The 18,204-nt window shown below is 42.6% G+C and overlaps 1 protein-coding gene across 1 annotated transcript; it reads left to right on the plus strand.

The window, feature by feature from the left end:
* The first annotated feature begins 8,401 nt into the window (after positions 1-8,401).
* Ddit4l (DNA damage inducible transcript 4 like) lies at positions 8,402-11,151 on the plus strand. The gene is made up of 3 exons (XM_051165863.1): positions 8,402-8,570; positions 8,811-8,951; positions 10,482-11,151. Exons 2-3 carry the CDS (start codon positions 8,861-8,863, stop codon positions 10,970-10,972), a joined length of 582 nt encoding a protein of 193 aa, XP_051021820.1. The 5' UTR covers positions 8,402-8,570; positions 8,811-8,860; the 3' UTR covers positions 10,973-11,151.
* Positions 11,152-18,204: the final 7,053 nt, after the last annotated feature.

The following is an 18,204-nucleotide window of genomic DNA, read 5'->3' on the forward strand; positions in this document are numbered from 1 at the left end:
CAGGCCTTAATGTCAACAATTAATAAATGGGACCTCATGAGGCTGAGAAGCTTCTGTAAGGCAGAAGACACTGTCAAGAGAACAAAGCAACAGCCTACAGACTGGGAAAAGATCTTCACCAACCCTACATCTGACAAAGGTCTAATATCCAAAATATATAAAGAACTCAAGAAGCTAAACACCCCCAAACCAAATAACCCAATTGAGAAATGGGGCTTGGAACTAAACAGAGAATTCTCAACAGAGGAATATCAAATGGCTGAGAAACACTTAAAGAAATGCTCAACCTCCTTAGTCATCAGGGAAATGCAAATCAAAACAACTCTGAGATTCCATCTTATACCCATCAGAATGGCTAAGATCAAAAACTCAAGTGACACCACATGTTGGCGAGGATGTGGGGAGAGAGGAACACTCCTTCATTGCTGGTGGGAATGCAAACTAGTACAGCCACTTTGGAAATCTATCTGGTGCTATCTCAGAAAACTGGGAATAGGGCTTCCTCAAGACCCAGCTATTCCACTCCTTGGAATATACCCAGAAGATGCTCCAGCACACAACAAGAAAATTTGCTCAACCATGTTCATAGCAGCCTTATTCATAATAGCCAGAACATGGAAACAGCCTAAGTGTCCCTCAGTAGAAGAATGGATAAAGAAACTGTGGTACATATACACTATGGAATACTACTCAGCTATTAAAAAGAAGGAATTCCCGAAATTTGTGGACAAATGGATTGAGCTAGAAATGATCATAATGAGTGAGTTAACCCAGAAGCAGAAAGAATCAAATGGTATATACTCACTTATGTCTGCATACTAGCCCAAGGGGCATGTCCCACGAAAGCCTTTACTCACCAGGAAACTGGGACAGAGGGGAGGACATCCTATTGGGTCTCTAGATGAGAGAAGCATGGGAGAATGGCAAAGTAGAAGGATCCAGAGGGTCCTAGAAACCTACAAGTATAACATTATGATAGGCAGATCTGGGCCCAGGGGTCCCACTCAAACTAAGGCACCAGCCAAGGACAATACAGGCGGTAAACTTTAAACCCCTTCCCAGATCTAGCCAATGGTCAGAACAGTCTCCACAGTTGAGTGGAGAGTGGGATATGACTTTCTCATGTACTCTGGTGCCTCACATTTGACCATGTCCCCTGTAGGGGGAGACCTGGTGGCACTCAGAGGAAGGATAACAGCCTACCAAGAAGAGACTTGATACCCTATGAGCATATACAAGGGGAGGTAATCCCCCTCAGGAACAGTCATAGGGGAGGGGAATAAGGGGAAAAGGGGAGGGAGGGAAGAATGGGAGGACACAAGAGATGGGATAACCATTGAGATGTAAGAAGAATAAATTAATAATAAAAAATTTATAATAAATAAATAAATAAAAGGAGATTCTGCTTCAGTGGATGTAGGTTGAGGCCTGAGACTGTATTATTCAAATTCCTAAGTGATGCCCATGAAACACACAGTGAGTAGTAAGGCTGCAAAATTTCCTTCAAAAACTACATTAGAGTGTACATCTCAGTATTGCTGCCTTACCTATGTCACCTCTGAGTTCCTCATTCTTATGCAGTTCGAATATGTCCCCAGAGTTCATCAGCTGGGAAATGAATCCCCAGTGACAGCAGAAAGCAATGATCATTGAGCCTTAGAAAGGGGTTAGGTCCTGAGTGTTCCACTCTTACAAGTCAGGGCAGGAGTGGCCTGGTCATCACAAGACTGAGCTTCTAAATAAAGACTGAAAATCTCTCCCTCTCCACTTCCACTGTCTCCTTCCTTCTCTCCCGTGCCTTCTCCTTTCCCTGTCCTCCTTTTCATCCTCCCTCATGGGTCTTCTGCCTTCTGCACAGAACAATACAACAGCAGATGTTCCCAGACTCGGGCCCCGCCGACTTTGGATTTCTCAGAATTCAGCACTGTAGGAAGCAAGTCTCTGTTTCAATAGACTACCCAATCTTAGGTTTTCTGTCATAGAGACAAGACAGAGTGACTCAATACAATGATGATCTTGTACTAATCATCATCTACTGTTCTAACCATAAATCTCCTGGGATACGAACAATTTTTTTTTCTAGCATTCTGTTGTATTTTTCAGTGCCTTCTGCAGTTAATACTCAATTCTTATTGAATGTTGATCATCAAATGAATTCCTATGTAAAAAATAATAAAACTTTTATATATACTCCCGAGTTCATAGAAACATTCTCCCAGCAATGTTATCATAAGAATGTCACCAAAACACTGGAGGTTTTTTTTTTTCAAAGTTATTTTGTCACTATAATCATGGCTTAAATTTTTTAATATATCTTATTAATTTATTCATATTACATCTCAATTGTTATCCCATCCCTTGTATCCTCCTATTCCTCCCTCCCATTTTCCCCTTACACCCTTCCCCTATGACTGTGACTGAGGGGGACCTCCTCCCCCTGTATGTGCTCATAGGGTATCAAGTCTCTTCTTGGTAGCCTGCTATCCTTCCTCTGAGTGCTACCAGGCCTTGCCATCCAGGGGATGTGGTCAAATATGGGGCATCAGAGACTGTGTGAAAGTCAGACCCTACTCTCCACTCAACTGTGGAGAATGTCCTGCCCATTCGCTAGATCTGGGTAGAGGTTCAAAGTTTATTGCACGTATTGTCCTAGAAATGATCATAATGAATGAGTTAACCCAGAAGCAGAAAGAGTCAAACGGTATATACTCACTTATATCTGGACACTAGCCCAAGGGACATGTCCCATGAAAGTCTTCACTTACCAGCAAAGTGGAACAGAGGGGAGGACATCCTATTGGGACTCTAGGTGAGAGAAGCATGAGAGAATGGGGAAATAGAAGGATCCAGAAGGTCCTAGAAATCTACAAGAATAATATTATCATGGATGGATCTGGGCCCAGGGGTCCTGATCATGGCTTAAATTTATACAGAGATTTGTTCTCATTACCTGAATCCTCACAACCCTGTTAAGGAAGGCTTATTTTCATTCCTATCTTAAAAAGTAAATTGCTCAAACAGACATGTCCAGTTCCTTGTTCATATTTACCAAGCTATCAAACATTTTTGCTGAGATACAAGCCTAGGCAAATGGGCTTCATAGCCCATGTACCTAACTCCTGCATGCTGAGATGAACATCATGGAGCCATCCACGGCTTACCTCAGTGTGCTTTATATCTTCAGAATGGCACTTGGAACACCCAAAGGAATCCCGTATCTACTCCACATTTTGGGTTCATGTTCAATCCTGTTCTGCAGCAGCCCCGCCAATTTTTTGCCATGAAATAGTGTGCAGCTATCATGGGACACAATGTGGATGGCAAACACCTAAGACTAACTCAGGGATCAAGACACTGAGCTGGTCCATAGAGGGGTACTGCTGACGGGTAGACACCTACATGAGCATGGAGATTGTACAGCTATCAAGAATTCCAGGGCAAAAGATATATCGTGCTGGTGCCCTCACGTTGCAGACTTTGAAAAGTTTTAAGATGTAGCTGTAGAAAAACATCAGTGACCTCCTCCATGTTCCTGGTTGACACTGTCTGATACGAGTCACCTGACCTGTGAGCCTTTCCGTGTCATAATAAGGGACTACAGATCTTGTATGCGCTTAACACCTCACTTTTTTTTTTTTAGGGACAATATGTGTCATTGTTTATGACTAGAATAAAATCATACAACTATTTTGAGCAATAAGTCACTATGGTAACAGTTTTTCTGATTATATTTAGAGTTGCAATGCCTTCTGCTCCTGAAAGATATGGCTTTTAACAGCAGGCATTGTGCATTGTGCTATACTGGGACTTGTTTTGTTTTATACCAGGTAAGACTTCATGCTAACTTGCCTAATGCAAATCCTGTCACAATATATAGTACAATATCATACTGCGTGCACAGTCATCTAGTGGGAATCTCACTGGTTGGAGTGTTTTCAACAACATGAAAAAAAAAATGAGTGCTATCAACAAAATGAAAAACATAAAAAAATTAGGGGATTCTACAGTCAATAATTGCAATTGTCTGGAAATTTCACTTATTTCTACAAAATGTTTCTTGAGTTAATCAAAGTTACTGTATATCACAGTGGGGATTTTTATTGTATTACTGTGTGTGTGTGTGTGTGTGTGTGTGTGTGTGTGTGTGTGTGTGTGTGTTCTGTGATACACAAATGGACATCAAAGGACAGTTTTGTGAGTAGGTTGTCTTTTACCTTGTAGATCCTAGGGATTGAAGTCAGGTCTTCTTACTTGGCAGCAAGTGTCTTTACCCTCCGAGTCATCTTGCCATCTCCGTCCTTTATAGTCATATTATTTTCTTACATAGCATCATCAGGTCTCCTCACTTAGTTACCTACACAGTGGTGAATGTATTCTATTTTTTTAATTTCTTATTCAATGGCGAATATTTCCCAAATATCTTGCAAACAGTGAAGACAGAAGGAGAGATAACTCTGTTTTTGTTATGATCCCAAGTGTGGGATGGGGAACGGTCTTGTAAGAACATGGAAGGCTGGCAGTACTGCCTAACAGCAGCCCAAGCACTTCGATGCCCACCTTGAACACAGGTATGACAGAGCCACTCTACAGAAGCAGTCAGAGAAAAAGAGAACCTCGCTTCCCAGAATGTGACTAGCTCTCCAGTAGAGAAGGAGAGAGAGGAGACTGTCTTCCAAGTGAGCGACCCGTCTGCATTCAGTAAGCTGATCGCCTCAAGGCAAGGCAGCCCTCTGCTCACCTCTCAGGCAGTGCCAAAGCCATGCCTGGGAAAGGATTGCAGGCAAATTCTGGATCTGTTACAAAAACCACAAACATTAAAAGTTTACTGTTGTGCCGAATGGAATCAAAGACCGGCATCAGAAACAGTGACCACCAGCAAGGTCTTGGGAGACTTGGGATAGTTTGGCTGCTCGTTGCTCCACTTTGAGATGCTCATAGAGATAACCACTCGAGGGAAGGCTTCAGGGCGCCTGGGCTCCTGCTGAGGTTCCAGGTTCTGGTTACTCCAGGTTCTAGCAGAAGAAATCCTGTTGATTATGCCTGGAAAATTGTTCCTCAGAACTGATATCCCTACGGTTTTGTTATTCTTTAATCCTCTTTTCCTATTGTTTCGGTTAGCCGGGTTATAAGGGACATACGCTAAGTTAATAAGTTCGTAAGAAAATATATTTGTTAAGGATATTGAGCCTACAGAAGACCAGAGATTTTCTTCTATCCTAACAATAAGGTGAAGTGTAGAACTAGTATTTCCGACCAGCAACGGTGATGAGTCCCCTCACTATGCCTTCGACACATTGCACACATTTATGTATTTGAACACTTGGTCTCCAGCTAATAGTGGTGATTTGGAAGAGTTTGAAACCTTTGAGAGGAGACATTTCACTGCAGGAAGTGGGTCACTGGGGGTAGGCTTTTGGGTTTGGTAACCAGTGTCTGCTAACCACTTCCTGCTTTCCAACACCATGACCGGGTGCCTAGAGTTCCTGCCACTATGACTTCCCTATAATCATGCATGACTGTCTTCCCTAAAACTGTGAGCAAAGCCCACCCTTCCTCCCCTAGGCTGTCTCTAGCCAAGGATTTGGCCTCAGCAATTGAAACACTAAGCACTTCACTTACAAATTTAGCATAATGAACAGAAATCAGAGACAAGTATTTTTAAAACTCCCACATTGTTTATAAGGAAGATGTAATATTTAGCATCAGTTAAAGGAGTTTGTGCTTCAGTCCTGACAAACAGCCCCATGAGCTTGCTCAGAAATCCACTGTACAGGTTAGGGACCTTGGGTAGTTTCCTTAGGTGTTAGAGCTTATAAAATGAACCAAGTAACACACTGAATGTCTTGACAAAAGTTCAGGCATGGTGGCTTGTGCTGAATAAAATGAGAAAACTGGATGGTGAGCTGTAATAAGTCATGAGGCACCAAGTGCCAGCCTTTGCTCACTCATACATTAAGTATCTTTGCGTAAGTATAGTTGATGTGAGCGGTGACTTTGTGAACACTGCATTTACACCAGGGGGCCCATAACTTCAGTGTTTGCATACACATCACCCATGGCTGCCATTTGATACTGCTATTTTTCTTTTTCAATGTTAAATGAGTAAATCTCAGGGGTAAAATAGTAAGCTTCCTTAAAATGAAAGGCTTTTCTCACGATTTTGATAATTCGCTAGTATATACTAAGGTGTGGCAGGCAAGCAGATTGTTCAACCAATTAGTTCTATTCATATACAGCTCTTATTCTGAGCACCATCACAAATACTTTTTACAGAATTAGAGATGCAGTAAAACATACTGCATGTTGAGAAATATCTGAAATATGTCAGTATGAAACAGTATGAGTTTGCTGTTACTCATGAACTATATATTCACATTTTCAAAAACTTGAGTGAATTATTTACAACAAGAAAACACTGTGGTCTTGGTTTTCCTTGATTCTGCTTAAACCCTTAAAATATTTCATTTCCTTAAGACATCTACTTAGACACAAAGATGAAAGTTGGTGAGAGAAGGCTTTTAAATCATTGTGAGTGAACTGAAGAAAAAGAATCTGTCAATTACTGCAGGTATAGGCTTTACACCAGTGATTCCCTCTGCCCTATAACACCTGGTAGTGTCACTTATTGAGTCAGAAAGAATGCTGTCATTTGAAATCTTTTGCACATGGGTAACTATTTTTCCGCAGTGAGATCCTGAAGTGTGATGCACAACTGTAGCTAGGTGAGCCAAGAGTAAACACCACATCATTAAATTTTCCATAACTTTGTCCCTGTGGCAGTTCTTATGAATTATGCCTAAGTCGCCTAAGGAGTGGAAATGCACATTTTCTCAACCCTTCACCAGTGTCTTTCTCAACATGTACTGTCATAATACTAATATCTCTCCCCAAGCAGGCAAGAAGCAGCTGTTATTAACAAGGACAACAGGTTCTGTTGCTAGTGAAGGACTCTTTCTCACTAGCTTACATGGGCTTGCTTGTTTTCCACTTTTGTTATTAAAATAGATGTGGAAATCTGCTTTCCGCTGGCCTATCAGCACCCTGTTCCTTAGCCGGCCTGACCTTGAGGCCGGTGCAGCTGCTTCGGTGGAGTTAAAAATGGACCTTCAAGCTGGCTTTAGTTTCTGTTGCCTTGCCTGCGAGTGTCCTCCCACTGACCTGTTTACAACACCCTCTTTACCACTTCTGTTGTTTTTCTTACGGAGAGTTTTTAGCCTGGACAGCTGATCCTGCTTTTCAAGGCCTTAACCTGCAGGTCCTTGCACATGTAGTGTCAAAGTGCCGGGAGTGGTGCTGGAGCCTCTCCTGGAACAATACACACCCCCAACCCCCAGATTTCTTCACTTTATGATCCCTGGCAACCTCAGCAGCCTGGCTGGGAGTGCCCACCCGTAGCAAATCTTGTGTGCTGGCGCAGGGCAGCAGGAAGAGGGTGGCTTACTAAGAAAGAAGGGGAAAGGGTTGGCGCCTAGCTTTTATGGGTGTGTGAGCCCCTCTGCTCCCTCTCGCTCAGGACTCCCCCCAAAACAGTCACGGAGATTATTCCAGCACGATAATTCTTTATTCTCCTGCCTCGAAGCCTTTTGAAGACCGCTAAAGCCTAAACCCCTTCCAAAACAGGCCCATCAGGTACTTCAGCTTCTGGAAACAGCAATTGCTCCTAACTATCCTGTGGGTGGAGAAGGCAACAGAGATCCCTTCAGTGGTTTTGTTTAGTTTCTTGGCACTGGCCTCCTTCAATTCAAGCTCTGCGCTTCCCAAAGCCAGGTCTTAGAACAGAGCCAGACTCTCCCTGGCCACGGAGGAACGGTTTAGTCACAGATGTGGCATCTCCCAAAAATGCGACATTGATTCCTGAGTGCTGCTGAAGCTAGGGAGCCCTTGCCACATGCGACCACCTGCGGGAGACTGGGTGCGCGCACTGGAACTGAAGGGTTAGACGTCAGAACCTGGCCCTCAAGGATGCTCTCACAGGACACCGACTCAACTAAGCCAAATAGTTTTTGAGAATGACACAGCAAAGCCTCGGGTCATGACTAACAGGACCTGGACCTTCCTGTAGCCTGAAAAGCTCCTTAGCGGAGACTCACACTTCTTAGGTGGGGTGCTTAGCCCTTAGCACAGGAGCTGTGGGCAGGGGCTCACATCAAATAATCTAGGTTAGTGGCTGAAGGGAGATGGCCCTTAGGTAAATTACAGTCAGGGTGACTAGTGGCCTACCCAAGAAACAGCAGGTGTCCGTGCAACACGAGGTTGACCCTCAACTCCCAGAGGCTTGCCTGGGCCCCAGCCTTCGCTGGAACTGAAATGCGACCTGACCCGGCAGGGGCGGGCCAGGGCACGGGCCGGCGGGTGGCGCAGGTGGGCGTGCCGGCCAGCCCGGGAGGCTGGACCTATAAAGCACTCTCTGTTCCGGAGGAGGAGCGGCCGGTGCAGACTGTGCTGGTGGGCGCGGTGGCCCGCAGCCTTCGGCTCGCTGCGGGACTGTGCTGGGGCCACTATCCTAGGATCTGGTTCCTGCGGGACGTCTGACTTGGTTTACCCCAGGGCAATTGGTGAAAACCCGGCAGGTGAGAGGCCGGAGCTTGCGGGAGTGGGCAGTGTCGCTTCCCATTTGTGCTTCCAGCTAGCTTGCTGGCTGTAGTTGGCGGCTGTGCTCCAAGGAGCTTTGTCAACTTGAGTTACTAAGGCTGGTCCCTCCCTTAGGGAGGGCAGTGCCCGGGCTAGTTCGCTCTGCCGATGCCGGGACTCTGAGGAGCCTATGCACTTTTTGCGTGCTTTTGCAAACGTATCTCACTTTTTCCTCCCAGCGCCTAGGGAAAGATCGTTCTGCTCCGCGAGGGAAACAGAGCCGTTGACTATGGTTGCAACGGGCAGTCTGAGCAGTAAGAACTCCACCAGCATTTCAGAGTTGCTGGACGGTGGCTATGACCCTGGGAGTCTGCTAAGTGGTGAGTGCCCCCCATCTCCCCCACCCCCGGCTGTCCACCTCTTTCCTATCCGAAGGTCGGGGTAGTGTAAGCATCTCCCTGCCTGGGGTGCGCGAGACTTCATTTCCTCCTAGAGACACAGAGGACTATGAAATCCATCTGAGATGTCTGTCTAAACTTCTTTAGCATTATCTGCCCACCAGAAACAAACGGAAGGAGAGTACTGCATTGTTCCAGTCTGCCAGCAGGCTCTTGGGGATTAAGCTCCCTACCCCTCACGGTTTGGGACATTAAGTGTACAGCGGGGTGTGTTTTAAGACATGCATTTACTTGTGTAACCAGCACCACCACATTTTTCTCCCGAAGTCTTCCCTGCCAGTTTGCCATCTAGTCCCTTTCTTTCCTGACCCCAGAGAACTGTCCTTCAGCATTTTGTTACTCTCTTAGTTTTGCTTTTGGGGTGTTAAATAATAATGCAGTATATGTTCTTCTGAGTTCTGTTTGCTTTCCCACAGCTTAATATTTTGGAGCTATATGCCCCCTGTATCAATGGATTCTTTTTCATTACTAAGTAAGATTCTATTGTGAAATGTACCCTCGATGCCATTCTTAATGTCAAAAGAAAAGTTTAACAGCTCTGGTCCTACACAAATTGTCATTTACAAGTTTAAACATCAGAGTCTCTCAGTTAACAGATTCCTCTACTGTCAGAGTGGTGTGGGCACAGATTAAATTGCTTAAGCTCTTTCAATTTCCCTCATCTATAAGATAAAATTCAAACTCTAAAATTGTCTGTCTTCAATGTGGACAAAACATAGGTTAAAATACGGATGTGATTTGGAATATATGAATAGAAAAGCAGTGACCTAAGGGAACACATGAGGTAGAAGGGAAGAAGGCTTGTGGTCACTGTGTGGCGTGGCACCCTGCCAAGCAGTAGGATTAATTTGGAAGGTAGGTGACCAAAATGCAGAGCTACCTTTTTTGTCCCTCTGAGCAAACCTAACTTTGTTTTCCTGGGTCTGTTTTGTTTTGCTCAGCTAAGGAAAAAAAAAAAAACAAAACCCTACCCAGCCCAGTTATAAATAACCTCATGGACCTCAAAGAGCCTCTCCTCTGTAAGAATCAATCGTCAATCAAGCAGGTCACAGCTAAAATTGCACCTTCAGGCCATGCTAGTAAAGACTTTGAAGAAAAACAACATGTCAATAGTTCATTGGTACTATGGTGGACTTTCCTAAGACCACTTGCATTCATTCTTTATGCCAACAGTACTTTGTTATGAAAAATAATGATTTTTATTCCACATGTTCTGCGTGTTCTCTTGAAAATACTAAAATAAACTTGAAAACCCCTATAGAGAGAGCAAGCGAGAAAGGAAATCACTAGTAATCTTCGATGGGGACAGATAGACTTTTGCCACAGAACCCTCAAGACTATGGGTAGACAGGGCAATGTAAAGAAAAGTTGTTCTGACCTATTCGCATTATTGATCAGAGTCTTCAGTTAAGACATTGTCTCTCTCTTCTCTAAAACTTTGATTTCTTTCAGATTTTGACTACTGGGATTATGTTGTCCCTGAGCCTAACCTCAGTGAGGTGGTATTTGAAGAGACGACATGCCAGAATTTGGCTAAAATGTTGGAGAACTGTCTGTCCAAATCAAAGCAAACCAAACTCGGTTGCTCCAAGGTCTTGGTCCCTGAGAAACTGACCCAGAGAATCGCTCAGGATGTCCTGCGGCTCTCCTCCACGGAGCCCTGCGGCCTTCGAGGTTGTGTCCTGCACGTGAACTTGGAAATCGAAAATGTCTGTAAAAAGCTGGATCGGATTGTGTGTGATGCTAGCGTGGTGCCTACTTTTGAGCTGACGCTTGTGTTTAAGCAGGAGACCTGCTCGTGGACCAGCCTCAGGGACTTCTTTTTCAGCAGAGGGCGCTTCTCGTCAGGCCTTAGGCGAACAGTGATCCTCAGCTCAGGATTTCGACTTGTTAAGAAAAAACTGTACTCTCTGATTGGAACAACAGTCATTGAAGAGCGCTAAGGAGGAAAGACAATTAAAGTTCTCTAATGAGTGGGTAATAAACCGCTGAGGCTATTCATCAGTCATTTGTAGTTTGCCTGCCTCCTCTCACTAAGAACTCCCAGATTTAGGCCACCTTCCTTCTTGTTTTTCACCCAAAGTGACCCACTTTAAGGGTTGATTTTTATCATCATCATCATTATTATTATTATTGCTTTCCAAGAGGAATGGAATAAGAAAAAGAAACAACCCATTTCAATTTTATATTTGCTCTAATATTTTGTGGGTAGTCTTAGAAAGAGAAAAAGACCCACTTTGCTTAATTTGACTGTCATATGCCTAGGGCTTGCTGTTGTCGGTGCGTATCTCTCTCTGACACCCCCCTTCCCTCCTTCCCTCCCTCCCCCTCCTTCTCTCCCTCCCTCCCCACTCCTGCTTTCAGAATGATCTTTGCAATGACAGGAGGGACCTTAGCAGATGATGTCCAGCTCATCAAAATACATAGAGGTCCACACCACCAGCTTTCTACTTGAATTTAAAGAGTTCTTACACCAGCGGGTACAGTTAAGTTAGTGCGCTTCAGTTAAAACACCACCTTATCGAGAGCGAATGAACAAGAACATGGCTTCCCTGACTGGTGTTCTCCCCACACCTGCGCCCAAGAGACAAAAAACATACACCATATTGTAATGATGACAGGATTGCTTTTGGTGCCTTTGTCATATCATGTCAACTTGGTTTCCCTAGTTATCAACTGTTGAATGTTGTCACTTTTTTTCATATTGTCATTAATTAGAAAAATAGAGGTGACACTCTACCTTTTTGCATGTAGTTGATGTGACTGAGCAAATAGTGATGAAGAAGAGAAATCTCAGATCCTGCCCTTTTGTGTCCACTTGGTAACACTGCTGCTTTATGCCAGTGAGATCCTTAGTCTCTAGGGTTGGTTCCTCTCTGGCCTCTTCTGGGAGCTAGACCACCTTTCCTTCACTTCTTACCAATGTTCTTATATTTGCAGAGCCTGATTGGATTTTGAGATGTTGTTGCTACTACAGACCAGATAGAAAACTCATACAACTTAGGACAACCACTGCACCCATCCAGGCTCTATTCACCATACCACATGCCAACTCTTAGGAAACAATAAATGCCCTGTTTGGTTGGGTTTTTTTTTTTGTTTTGTTTTGTTTTTGTTTTGTTTTGTTTTGTTTTTTTTGCCTTGTTTCAAGTAATTAAGTGATTTTCTGTTTTGATGGCCATGAGAAATTTTACCCTCAATGTCACTCTGCTCTGTTTAGCAACGTGTTTGCATCATTGGGTCATGGAAAGGAATGTATTCAGGTCTCCTGCCCAGGCCGTTAGTATGAGTTCACATATCTCAGGCACCAGCATGGCTGGGAGAGATGTCTTCATCCAGACCTTACACAATGAGCCTGGTACAGTTACTGGTCCTGCAGGTGATCTAACACATCTCTGCTGCAGTGAGCAGGTGTTCTAACAAGTTGTACTCTTTGAATGCCAGTCTCCACAGAACAGGGCCACTGGGCAAAGCCCTGTTGGTCTGAGGCTTGCAGAAGGTTCAGTGTCTCTGGACTTCAGTAGCCATTTTGAGTCACACCTGGGAGGATGGTGAGGCATCTCAGGCATGGACTTGGATCTTTTTCCCACTAGCCGCTCTCACGGGCTCTCTCCCCTACTTGACTCACGAAACAGTACTGGCTTAAGGAGGCTCTCGCAATGAGATTGCTGTTAAAGGAAATTGAAATCTGTCTATTTTTTACAATAAAAGATTATACATTTTTAATTCTCTTGACCACTTTGTTTTTTCTGCATTTGTGTCATAACCACCCTAAAATAGATTTGACAGTGTGTGGAGGAAATAATGAATTGTTCCCTTTTGACAAAGCTATTTTGCACCCTCAATTATATTATTCCAAATTCAATATCTTGAGTACTTACACATCAATAAAGAGTGATTTGATTCAAAATGTTAAACTTTCTTATAATATTTTCAGTAGGAAGATATTAATGAGTTGAGCACCATTGGGAACTGCCTTGTTCAAAACAAATATCAAAACTCATTGTGTGAAGATTATTTGTATAGTTTAAAATACAACAAATTATCTGATCAGTGTCCTATTCATTTTACTAATATTTTAAATGGTAAATATTCCTAATTCCCCCATTATTCTTCAATTAGAATTTAATTTTTTTCACATATTTTTTTCTGTCTCTTCAAATTAACATTCATTATCTCAAACTTCTTATAGTATAACATCAAAGATAAAGCTAACAATATTACATACACTATAAACTGCATGGGCAGAGTCAGGAAAGTTTGCTTTGAAAATAGATTTGAAAACTATCTCCTTGGCTTATGCTTAGGATTGAAACCATGGCTTCAAGCATGCCAAACACATACTCTACCTCACATGTACTTGGTGCTGGACTCCAAAAGCAAATGCTTAGTGTAGTTTCCAATCAAGCAGAGAAAAAAGTGAGGAAACAACTGGTGGTATTAGTGATACATTTGTACCGTAGATCTGCTCGGATTATAAAATCTATCAGTAGGCCAGTGAGATGACCACAGGCACAGTGGATAAAGTTGCTTGCCACCAAGCCTGACTACCTGAATCTGATGTTAGTAATTTTCAATTTAAGAGAGTAAACCACCTCACATTTGACCATGTCCCCTGGAGGGAGAGACCTGGTGGCACTCAGAGGAAGGATAGCAGGTTACCAAGAAGAGACTTGATACCCTATGAGCATATACAGGGGGAGGTAATCCCCCTCAGGAACAGTCATAGGGGAGGGGAATAAGGGGAAAAGGGGAGGAAGGGAAGAATGGGAGGATACAAGGGGTGGGATAAACATTGAGATGTAACAAGAATAAATTAATAAAAAAAAAGAGAGAGTAAACCAGTGTGTGTGTGTGTGTGTGTGTGTGTGTGTGTGTGTGTGTTTCTCAATTAGGTAGACTTTAAAATATGATGACAGCAAAATTGAAGTCCAGGTCAGGTTGGCCACAGATAAGAAGGAAAAGGTGCATGTGATGTGCAAGAGGGAGGAGCATCATGGTGTCACAGAAATGCCTGAACCACTCACTGCTCAGATCCAGTCATTTACACACTCAAAGGGGTGTGTCAGAAGTTCTTTAAAAGTAATAAGAAAAACTCAAATGACCAAAATAAGTGGACAGGAGCCTAAATGGGCATTTTTATATAAAAAGGAACTCATATGTCTGTAAGAACATGAAAAGAATCTTAATTTAACTAATAATCAGAGTGGTACAAATTAATAGCATTAATAAGAAACCAGTGGAGATTTCTGCACAGTAGTTGATAATTGGCAAGTCCATAAGTAGATGGAGTCAGAGCAAAAAAAATCGCTTCACCCTGTAGGAACTACAGCTCAGGAATGTGTCGCTGTTGTGTCAAGTAGATAAGTATATTTTATGAACCAGCTACCCCATAGTTCATGATCAGTACTCTTTGAACTTTTTTGCTAATTATCTATGTGGAGGAATCGTGAAATTTTAATGGTCTATTGTGTTTTATAATTTCCATCCCAATTTTTCATCCTTAGTTTTAAAAATTGGAAATGATGTAAGCTCTAGTTCACTGTAAATACTGACATTTTAAAATAAAACCATTACATCATTCTGTTAAGTGTTTCCAAAGGGATGTCAAAGCCATAGTAATGTGACACCAGAATCTATTTAGAAAACACTGAAATAGGCTCTTTCATGGAAGGACAGTGTTTTTCCAATGTTATTTTTTCCTCTATTGCTGTATCTTGCCAACCTTTACTTTTTTATACTGAATTTTACTTTAATACAATATTTTTAAACTTTAAGCTTTTCTTAGTGTTTTTCACTGCAAAAAAGCCCTAAAATTATAATTTGTAGTTAAAATGTTATCAGTAGCATTTAAGATGTCAAGTTTTGGTTGAGTTCACTTACAAATAATAAGCAATGCACAGTGATCAGAGACATTAAATTGCCTTATAATTTTATAGAGATTATTAATGCTGAGGTGTTGGGCTACTTCTTGTTGAGGCAACTATTTCATTTGTATAAACAAATACTGGCTTCTGATATAGATTCAAGGCTAGGCTGCCCTATTTATGTTTTGTTTCTATAGCTGTAAGATTTGATACTCCTATCAACAAGATGACCATGGGGGAGATTGCCCCAATGCTAGTCAGCCTTCGGAGTACTTTCAGATAGATGGTACTTCCAGTGATCAGCAAACACATGATTCAAATAGATTTCAGTGCTCTTAAATCAAAGGACAGAACCTTTTCCCTTACAGAATGTCTTACCTATGTCTAGAGATTTGTAAGAGTTGACATAACAACATACCAACATGAGTGGCATGAGATGCACACGCTTGTTTCCTCCTAGAGTTAAAGGCCACAAATACAAAATGAGGCCACTGGCAAAGTGCTGTCTTCCCAGGGCTCCTTCTGTGGTGTGCACATGGCCCTCCTGTTCCCATGTCCTCCCACTGTCTTCCTCTATTTGTATATCTGTCTCCTAATCTCTCCTTCATACAAAAACACCAGTCTTAATGGATTACAGCCCCCATTATTTTAATGTATTTGCTTCCTTAACAGTCCTGCCTCCTGGTTGCAGGCAGTCCTCTAGTTACTACCCAGACTAATGCCTTCTTGCTGTGTACACAAAAACTGTTGTTCCAATTCTCTTCACGGGATATATTCACTCACTGCCTGCCAAATCCTTTGATGCCACACCAGTTGACACCAGTCCATTACAGTTATGTGTTATCTAGGGTATTTCCTGCCACTGCAACTAAAATATAAGTATCTATGCAAAGATATAAAGAACATTGTAAATAAAATCAAGTTATTTAAAAATGAGACCAGGGGTTCAGCAATCAAGAGCACTGGCTGTTGTTGCAGAAGACCTGGGTTCAATTCCCAGCACCCACATGACAGCTCACAACTTCTTGTGACTCCAATTAGGCTTCTAGTCAGGTTGCAAAACAAAGCACATCAAATGCCAGCGAGGATGAGGCAAATAGGAGTCTTTACTAACTGCTAGTAAGAATGTGAAGGTGTGCACACCGTGACGATCAATATGAAAGTTTCTCAAAAAGAGTGAAAATAGAACTATCATACGATTCAGATATGCCAACCCTAGGTATATACCTAAAGCACTCTAAATCAACATACCATAGTAATACTTGACCTTCTGTGTTCATAGCTGTACCATGCACAACATCCTGGAAACAGAACCAGCCTAGATGTTTATTAACAGATGAATGTGCAATGGAATTTTCTGGAATGAAAATGAAAAGCATAGCATGGGAGAATGGGGAAATAGAAGGATACAGGGGGTCCTAGAAACCTACAAGAAGAATATTATGATGGGTGGATCTGGGCCCAGAGTCCTGCTGAAATATGGCACCAGCCAAAGACAATACATGCAGTAAACTTCAAATCCCTACCCAGATCTACCCAATGGACAGGAAATTCTCCACAGCTGAGTGGAGACAGGGGACTGACTTTCACATAAACTCTGGTGTCCCATTTTTGACCACGTCCCCTTGATGGGGAGGCCTGGTGACACTCAGAGGAAGGATAGCAGGCTACCAAGAAGAGACTCGATACCCTACGAACATATACAGGGGGAGGAGGTCCCCCTCAGTCACAGTCACAGGGGAAGGGAGTAAGGGGAAAATAGGAGAGAGGGAGGAATGGGAGGATACAAGGGATGAGCTAACAATTTAGATATAATATGAATAAATTAATAAAATATTTTTAAAAAGAAAATGAAAATAATGAAATCATGACACTTTTAGAGAAACAGATACAAATGAAAATCGTTGTGATAAACAAAATAAGCCAAATTTGGGCCAGTGAGATGGCTCCATGGGTAAAGGTGCTTGCAACTAAGACTGACAACCTTAGCTCCATCAAGTTCAATCAACAGAAGCCACGTGGTAGGAAAGAACTGACTTCCCTTAGTTGACCCCTTACCTCCACAGGGTTACCGTGATACTGCATGTACACCCTCGCAAGCTTGCACATACAAGGACACAATAAATAAGTAAATAAATAAGTCTCTTATTGAAAAAAATCAAACTCAGATGAATACTGCATATTTCTCACAGATGCAGAACATAGACTTGAAATTGTGTAAACTTGTTGAGAAGGGTTGTGTGATGAAATGAGAAGAGGAATAATCATAAGAGGACAGGAAGAACTTTTGGTGAAGAGGTAGAATGGAAATCATGTGACATGACTATCTGGGGTACAGAAGAAAATCACCCAGATGAGGCAGCAGGTACATGGAAGAAGGGGGAGGAAAGTGATTAGAACTATAGTGACATAAGCATGCCATAATGCACCAGCAGTATTACTTCAAGCTCATAATCTAAGCACATAGGAGGTAGAGCCAGGAACACTGCTTCAAGTTCTCAAGCAGGCTGGGTTACATAGTGAAAGCCAGGAAGGCTGAAAAGAAGAAGAAGAAGAAGAAGAAGAAGAAGAAGAAGAAGAAGAAGAAGAAGAAGAAGAAGAAGAAGAAGAAGAAGAAGAAGAAGAAAGGCAAGAGAGAGGAGAGAAGAGAAGGGGGAAAAGCATAGCCATCATAAAACACATTACTTGACATACTGTCATAAAAATTAAACTGTCAGAATAAAGAGCTTGCCAGTGACACGTGCTTTGCTGGAGTCTTGTTATTTGTAGTGAGTGAAGAGAACTGACAGAAAGTTCTGACCCGACTCACTGAAATGGCCCAAAGAATGGTTCCCTAAATGCCAGCTAGAGCCACCCAAACTTTGCATGCTCCAGGCTTCTCCACTGAGAATCTCAGACATGATGAAAAACACCCAGACCATGAGACAGACTCACATTTTTATAATCAGTTCTCCAAATAAGAAGAGTCCTAGTTAAAGCAATAGCCCAAAAATTACATATCACCGAGCAGTGTACCATGCCAGAGGGCTTTTCCCAGATCCTTCGGGGACACAGTGTACCTCACCACTGAGTCACAGACCCACTGGTGTGCATCAGGAGAGCCAAAGGTCAAGACTGATCTTAGTCCAAAGCCTGGAAAATTTTGTTTTAGTCACTCATGATAATCAACCCAAACTGTTAACGCCCTCCCACCCTCCCACCCCTAAACACTGAAACCACTGCAAGAGTGGAATGCTCTTCATTAAAGGTGACTTCTTGTTGCTCAGGGATAATTTGGTACTCACTGTTCAACTCCTCTTCCATATATA

The sequence above is a fragment of the Acomys russatus genome, chromosome 23, assembly GCF_903995435.1.
Source record: "Acomys russatus chromosome 23, mAcoRus1.1, whole genome shotgun sequence".
Lineage (NCBI taxonomy): Eukaryota > Metazoa > Chordata > Mammalia > Rodentia > Muridae > Acomys > Acomys russatus.

Coding starts and splice junctions, on each gene's coding strand:
- Ddit4l (XM_051165863.1), top strand. CDS start 8,861: ATGGTTGCAACGGGCAGTCTGAGCAGTAAGAACTCCACCAGCATTTCA. Junction 8,952..10,481: donor CCCTGGGAGTCTGCTAAGTG/GTGAGTGCCCCC, acceptor GATTTCTTTCAG/ATTTTGACTACTGGGATTAT.